The 8,726-nt window shown below is 36.2% G+C and overlaps 1 protein-coding gene across 1 annotated transcript in view; it reads left to right on the top strand.

Annotated features, from left to right (window-relative positions):
• LOC107395754 (transmembrane protein 238) overlaps positions 1 to 1,454 on the top strand; it is a 1,822-nt gene extending 368 nt beyond the window's left edge. The window contains exons 2-3 of the mRNA XM_015975205.3: positions 511 to 668; positions 1,023 to 1,454. Coding sequence (XP_015830691.3) covers positions 518 to 668; positions 1,023 to 1,186 — 315 coding nt within the window. The 5' untranslated portion in view covers positions 511 to 517 and the 3' untranslated portion in view covers positions 1,187 to 1,454. The remainder of the gene's footprint in view (positions 1 to 510; positions 669 to 1,022) is intronic.
• Positions 1,455 to 8,726: the final 7,272 nt, after the last annotated feature.

The following is an 8,726-nucleotide window of genomic DNA, read 5'->3' as shown; positions in this document are numbered from 1 at the left end:
CTAATAAAACATTTATAGAAATAAATTTCTAGGCTTTTACTCAAATCTAATTGTAAATTTTCTTTTATGTAACTAGAATTAACAATGTTTTACTGTACTACATTTATCCCACATCTTTGTACATTTAAATATTTTTATGTAACATCTATTTTCTCTGATAAAGGCAAAGTTTTTTGTATCATTTTGATATTACATTTTCTGTATCTTAAATATATATATATATATATATATATATATCATTATTTAGAAGTAATTAAAATGTTCATATTCTAAATATCTACTATGAAACCATTGATTTCTAAAAATATATTTTAAAATATTTATTTAATAAATATCCATTTAGTGATTTAAATAATAGTATTAGTATTTAAAAACAGTGAAAATATCTGATGACTGCTGCAGGATTCAATAAGTAATTCAATCATAAAATTGTCTTTGAATTTGTTTTTTATCTATGAAATAGTTTGGCATTGTGGGCGTGTTTGTAACAGTTTGTTGCCTCTTTCCCAGTCCCACCATGGGCCTCTGTGATGGCCTGTCCCACTGTAAACTGGCACTGGCCTTTGCTGTGGTAATGGACCTACTGGGTGGAGCCGCCCTGCTGGTGGGAGTCTTCGCTCACTTGGAGATCAATGGAAAGGACTTTGGAGACTTTCTGGTCTATAGCGGTATTTACCCTAATTTCCGTAAACAACTTTCAGTCATATGGAAGTAGGGGGGAGGGGATGAAGCGGCAATACAGTTTAGCACCTCGTGATGGTCCTGTTGGTGAAAAAACTCCCAGATTTCCAGTTTAATGGGAAATGGAGACAAAAAAAGAGCAGACAAAATAAAAATAATGTATTAAAACAATCAAACACAAATCAGTGATTTTCTATTTGTGAAAGAACTCTAGGTCAGGTGTAATTAACTGTATTAATCATCCAAATAAACTTTATTCATTTCTTCTAGTTTTCCATCGTAAAAATATAGTTGATACTTCATTTAGAAACCAGACGTGTGTTTATTTGATGTTTGCTCAGGAGCCCTGTTGGTGGTGATGTCTCTGGCTGGATGGGTGCTGTGGTACAGCGGGAACATCGAGGGCCTGATGCAGCAGAAGGAGCTGGGACACATCGGCAACGCCGTCGACCGAATCGCTCGCACCCTCAGCAGGAAGATCCGCTCGTACCGCAGCTACCACTGAGGTGTGGAAAGGAAATAAACATATATTTACTTTGTATTTAATAAGCATTTCATCAAGCTTTGGTCATCATTAACATGTCCAGTTTTTGTTTCTAGAAAAACAAAAATACTGGACTAAAAACGTGTTAGAAAGAAAATGATTTCGGCTCCAGATGTTTACCTCCAGTTCTTTTACTAAGTGTTGTTATTGTTTGTTTACTAACAGTGTTTGTATATTTTTATATCTGTAATAATTTGCTGCATTTCAATAAAACATGTTTTTAAATGAGTACATAAAACAACAAGCCTGTTGTTTGTCTTGGCTAAAAGGCAGGTGTTGATGTTCCTGTAAAAGCAATTGCTACCATGAAGCTATCAGGCTCTCCAGATGATGTTGTTCTACCTCGTCTCCTGACGAAGGTATTTCCGTTGATTGGGCAATATGTGCTGGATATTATTAATGGTAGCTTGACCTCGGCTGTCGTTCCTCATGACTTTAAACACGCTGTTGTGCAGCCAATCCTGAAAAAACCTGGTCTGGATCCTGCCAAATTCTCTAATCTCCGTCCAATCTCTAAGTTACCATTTTTTTCTAAAGTACTTGAGAAAGTAGTGTACGAACAGTTACTTATACATCTTAATGACCATCAGGTAATGGACATGTTTCAGTCTGGGTTCAGAAAACAGCACGGCACTGAAACTGCTCTTGTTCGGGTGTTTAATGACATCTTTCTGGCATTAGATTCGGGGTTCCATGTGGTTATGGTGCTTCTGGATCTATCTGCAGCCTTCGATACGGTCGATCACAACATCTTGATCTCTAAACTATGGACTTGGGCTGGCATCTCAGGTTCGGGCCTGGACTGGTTTAGGTCTTACTTCCATGACAGGTCCCTTAGGGTCATGCTGGATGATTATTCATCCGAAACACTCTGCCTTCCCTGGGGGGTTCCTCAAGGTTCCATCCTCGGCCCGTTGCTGTTCTGTATTTATATTCTGCCCTTGGGAGCTGTTTTCAAACAGCATGCAGTGTCTTACCATCTATATGCAGATGATTGTCAAATTTATTTTTCACTGAAACCCAAAGACTCCACTAAACCTCTGTTCGATTGTCTTCACGAAGTCAAGCAATGGTTGGCTGACAACTTTCTACATCTGAACGACTCCAAAACAGAGGAAATCGTTTTTAGTCCAACTAGTGTTAGAGCAGCCCAGCAACCAGACCTCAACTATCTGTCGCCTAATGTCACTTCTGTTGTTTCCAACCTTGGAATAAGAATAGATTCTGCTCTGAAGATGGATGCTCAGGTCAATAGCACGGTCAGGTCCTGCTTTTACCATCTTAGACGTATTTCAAAATTAAAGTCCATCCTGAGTGTCCGTCTTCTACAATCTGTGATTCACGCATTCATCACTTCTCGGTTGGATTATTAAAACTCCTGTTTGTACGGTATCAGTGAGGCGGCTTTGTCTAGGCTTCAGCTTGTTCAGAATTCTGCAGCAAGGTTCTTGACTGGAGCTGAAAGAAGACACCACATCTCACCTATTCTTAAAACGCTTCACTGGTTGCCCGTTAAATTCAGGATCAATTTTAAAATTTTACTTCTCACGTTCAAATCCTTGAACGGTCAAGCTCCTCCCTATCTGTGTGATCTCCTTCATTACTACCACCCTCCTCGTGCTCTTAGGTCTGAAGATCAACTCCTCTTAACTGTCCCTAAGGCACGTTTGAAGACTTGTGGGGAAAGGGCTTTTTCAGTCAGTGCCCCAAAGTTATGGAACTCATTACCACTGCAGGTTAGGCAAGCTTCCTCTATCGCCGTCTTTAAATCTCGTCTGAAGACCCTCTACTTCACTTACGCATTCGATCCCTAATTCCATAACTCCTTAGCTCATCCATTGTCCCACCTAGACAACTCAATTTTAATTTTGTGTTTTTATATTCTGGTTTTATTTGCTTTTACTGTTAATAGTCTGTTGTTTATATTTCTTTTGCTCCTTTTTACATTTTCCATCTACCTGACTATTTTAACTTGTGTTTTCTTGCTTGTTTTTTGTGCAGCGCTTTGTATGGTTGTAATGCCGTGTTGAAAGCGCTATATAAATAAAGTGGTATGGTATGGTATGGTAGAACACAGGGAGATATCAGATGCACCTTAAGGAACAGAAAACTGTCATCAGCTCGTTTAGAGAATGAAAAAAGTATTTTTTATTCATTTTAAAACTTGACTCGATGTGCATCATTATTTACTTAATTAAAATATATAAAATTATTCTTTTTTAGGTAAAAATAACACAGATGTACTTTAACTCTTGCAATAAATACATTTATTTGAGAAGTGTTTGTATTTTTAGTGCTTTTATTGTGTAGACATGTATGTGGTTAAGTGAATATTTTGTCTCATGAAACCGTTTAACTATTATGAGAAAGCTAATTGTGTACAGTAGATTTTGATGCAAAGAGAAAGTATCTGAGTTACTATCTTAAATATTGGTTTCTTGGAGAAAATATAGGAAAGTTTTAAAACCAGAAGGGTAAGAGCAACTAATGGAGACAATCTGCAACCTGCAGCTTGTGTTCGTAACAGTTTTCACCACAAGGTGTCATCACAGCATCAAGACTGGACAGAGAACTGTTTTATATATATATATATATATATATATATATATATATATATATATATTTATATTTACATATATATTTATATATACATATATGTATATATATTTAGATATACATATATATTTAGATATACATATATATTTATATATACATATATGTATATATAAATATATATATATATATTTATATATACATATATGTATATAAATATATATATAAATATATATATATATATATATTTATATATACATATATGTATATATAAATATATATATATATATATTTATATATACATATATGTATATATATACATATATATTTATATATACATATATATATATATATACATATATATATATATATATATATATATATATATATATATATATATATATATATATATATACATATATGTATATATATTTATATATACATATATATTTATATATACATATATATATATATACATTTATATATACATATATATTTACATTTATATATACATATATATATATATATATTTATATATATATATATGTATATATAAATGTATATATATATATATATGTATATATAAATGTATATATATATATATATATATATATATATATATATATATAAATATATATACTTATATATATATATACATATATATGTATATATTTATATATACATATATATGTATATATATATTTATATATGTATACATATATAAATATATATATACATATATATGTATATATGTATATATATATATATATTTATATATGTATATACATATATATATATATACATGTATATATAAATATTATATATATATATATATATATATATATATATATATATATATATATATATATATATATATATATACTTATATATATTATATAGTATTGTCAGAGTGTGGCATTGCTTAGAAATGTATTTAAAAACAGCATGAACTCTGAAGAAAAACACGATCACATTGTGTTGTCATAAAATTCACAAGGGAACGGTGGTACGCAGCGAGGTCAAATTGACTCAGAGAAAATCAAATATCAATAAACCTAAAGCAAGATTTAAAAACTAAATGTAAACTATTTTGCTACTTAACATTTTCAAATGAATCAGAGTATGCAGGTGGAACTTGTCTTAATAAATATTTTTAAGATTATTGTTGATTTTCAGTTGTTGAAGGAACTAGTTCGTCCCATCCTGACGGTGCTGCCTCCCTCCAGTGAGGAGCTGCAGCAGGGGAAGGCCACGCTCATGTGTCTGGCCAACAAGGGCTTCCCCTCAGACTGGAGTCTGTCCTGGAAGGTGGACGGCAGCAGCAGCAGCTGGGAGGAGGACAGGAGCCCCGTGGTGATGAAGGACGGCCTCTACAGCTGGAGCAGCACCCTGAGGCTCACTGCAGACCAGTGGAGGAAGGTGGGCTCTGTGACCTGTGAGGCCACCCAGGGCTCCCAGTCTCCAGTCTCAGAGTCACTCAGGAGAGACCAGTGTTCCCAGTACTGATGGGACTCACTGTGATGCTGGTTTTACTTCGCTAATTCTTTCATTTTTATTCATGTTTTATAACCAATAAATGCTTTACAGCATTCAAACAATGAGCCTTTGCTGTACAGTTGCTTAGTGAGGCAGATAAGAGTATCAAAATAATGTAAATAGGCAAGGCAGCTATGTCGTTTCAGTAGCAGCCGTTACCCTGTAACATCCCACAGTTCACAAGAAGTCAAAACCAACAAGAATAAAAGAACAAGAGGTGTCTCTACCTTTAACTCTAGACGCAGCATTCATCTGAAACACAAACCCAAAAACATTTAAATGTTCAGTCATTCTTTTTATCAACTAATATTTCTGAAAATTTTAACTTTGAAAAATAAAAGTACTTAAAGTCTGAATTTATAGTGACTCTCTTTTTTTACCTAAACCTACAAAATAGCTCCTTTTATCCCAGTAAAATAAATATGTGTTGAATTTTCTTAACTTTAATAGTTCCCTCTGTGCCCAGATTAGGGAATTTAACAGCCAGAGTTTTTACCGTTATAAAAGATAATAAACGGGTAACAGTTCTCTGTTCTTACCACTAGATGTCATCATAACCTAGGCAATAAAGCATTAATGACTCACGATGTTTAAAAAAAAGTGAAGATTTAGACTGTAGATGCATTGAAATAAATGTTTTTCTGAGTTGATCCACTAGATGGTGACATCGTTCATAGACTGTAAACATGATGAACCCACAACTCCAGAGCCCTCAGCGTCTACAAGCAGATCCCATCCAGTCTTGATGATTTGTTGTCAGGAATGTTTTAATTTATTCCGACAGTTTTTGTCAGTGTACTCAACTTAACTGATATTTTTAACAGATCGATGGTTTTCCCACAGGTTGGCAACACCTCTGGGTCAGTGTTTAAAACAAATGGGAATGCGATGATATCTCTATCAGAATAAATGTTCTGTCAATAACATTAAGAGAAGCAAGCATTGCAGATTGTTTTTAAAAGTAAATAAGAGTGGATAAAAAATCTGACTGATAAATTCAATTAAAGATGCTCACGTAGCAACACAATTTATTATTTATGATGCTGTTGAGATAAAACCAACAGATTTTACATTTGATTTCTACTTCTGATGTCAAAATGTCAAAAAGTGTTTCACCCATCCTAATGAGTTCAGAATGTACACATTTATTTATAATAATATTGTGTCTGATTTATTTCACGAGTGTTACACAGTGAGGGGGAAACATGGAGACAGCTGATGATCAGCTGACTGACTGTGTGTGTTTGCATATGTGTCCTGCCTCTCTGCTCCCAGCTGTTAAGAGGTCAGTGTTGATCAGTGGCTGTCCAGGTCTTTCAGAGACACCGACACACCGGCAGCACAATGATGATGTCACTGACTCTACTGCTGACCACCCTGGGGCTCCTTGTGAGACTCTGATGAAAATGTCTCTTTGGGAGGAAAAATGAATGATTAGATCTTCTGTTGTTCAGATCTTTATAATTTTGCTTCATCGCTCATCAATCCCATTTTCTCCTCTCCAGGTTCATCAGGGCAGGTTACAGTAACTCAGACTCCTGGAGCTCAGTCTGTTGCTGCAGGACAAACTGTTTCTATCAGATGTAAAGTCAGTCCAGCTACAGATTACTGCTTCAACTGGTACCTTCAGAAACCAGGACAAGCTCCTAAACTCCTGATTACCTGCAGTAGCACACGCCAGTCTGGAGTTTGACTGGTGAGTCTAGACTGGTGGCACAGGAGTTAAGTGCTCGTCCCGTAATCGGAAGGTTGCAGGTTCGAGCCCCGCTCAGTCTGTCGCTGCCGTTGTGTCCTTGGGCAAGACACTTAACCCACGTTGCCTGCTGGTGGTGGTCGGAGGGACCGGTGGCGCCAGTGCTCGGCAGCCTTGCCTCTGTCAGTGCGCCCCAGGGCAGCTGTGGCTACATCGTAGCTCATCACCATCAGTGTGTGAATGGGTGAATGACTGATTGTGTTGTAAAGCACCTTGGGGGGTTCCAGGACTCTAGAAGGCGCTATATCAAATACAGGCCATTTACCATTTACTTCATTATTGTCGGTAAGTAAAATTATATTTATGTATTTTAGGTCACTGCCGAGCTGAGATTAGATTTTAACATGTACTGTTTAACCATGAAATTTAAATGTAATAGGATGAAACCCAGTGCATTTAACATAATGCTGCACTTTAGAAAATGGGTTGAAATATAACATGTTGGTGGAGCTGGGTTCCCACTATTGGCTTGTGGAGCTCTTCGGAGACCTCTCTTTTCCACCTGGTTCTCCCCTCCCCACAGCTCAGCGCATCTCTGTCTGATCGCGGCTTCAGTCCGCTGCGCAGGCTGCCGGCTTGTGGAGCTCTGGGATGGAAACCTTTCCACCCGGTTCTTCCCAGCGGCAGCTCTGCGCATCTCAGATCGCAGCGGCGCTTGTCTGCTGCGCGGGCTGCCAGCTTGTGGAGCAGGGCCGGAGTGGGACACATTTTCAGCCCTGGAGTTTCAGACCCCAGACCGGCCCACTTAACGAATTATTATTAAAATCATGTTAGAACTTTATATGTATAGTCTACAAAAGCACACTACTCGGTAAAGCCTTGTAATTGTAAAGCAAGAAAGAGTTGAAAGAGTTGAGTTGCTTTACAAGAAAGAGCAACTCTTTCTTGTAAAGCAAGAAAGAGTTGCTTTACAATGTAGGTTTATTTGAACATCAGTGCACATCTCCAACATTGTTCTTTACAACACATTCTCTAACAATATAACAATCTACATTCTGTTCAAACAGCTGTTCTGAGATTTTCAAACCTTTAAAATGAAATGACTCAGCACTCCCTTTCACACTTTTTCCAGTTTCCCTAGACTCGCCTGCACACAATTAAAATAATCATCTGGAAAGCTTTAGCACATTTGATATGGAAAACACATTTTTTGTAACCAATTAAAATATTTCCTATGGCAAAATATTCATTTTACTTTCATTCTAATAGCGATCTGTTGTGGGCTTTGTGCATTTACTAACAGAAATACATCAGGTCACTACTATTATTTGGACATTAAAATTATTATAATGAAACTGATGTTTGCTTGTTTGCACATGAGTTGGCTCACCTATTCCTTCTATCCCAACAGGAGGAATACCCTCACTGCTGGCTCCTGGCTCTTCTTCTGACACTACATTGTGTGAAAATTGTCACAATTCAGCATTCATTTTCCTTTTTTACACGCTTTCTGATCAATGCTGAATCATCTAGCATTTTAGGACACTTTCATATAGAGCCAGGATAGGTTTCATCATATAAATTTTAATAATATTCAGTTCACTGACTCAATAAGTAATCCTACCTGTACATGCCCGCTCTGGAATAGTGGGTTTCTGCCTGGTGCTTATCAGGCCTACTGGATCTTGTGTTTGACTCTGACAAGACAGTTTGGTGGCA

This window comes from Nothobranchius furzeri, chromosome 19 (assembly GCF_043380555.1).
Source record: "Nothobranchius furzeri strain GRZ-AD chromosome 19, NfurGRZ-RIMD1, whole genome shotgun sequence".
Lineage (NCBI taxonomy): Eukaryota > Metazoa > Chordata > Actinopteri > Cyprinodontiformes > Nothobranchiidae > Nothobranchius > Nothobranchius furzeri.
The sequence above is the reverse complement of the archived record's forward strand: the minus strand, read 5'-3'. Positions and strand labels throughout refer to the sequence as shown.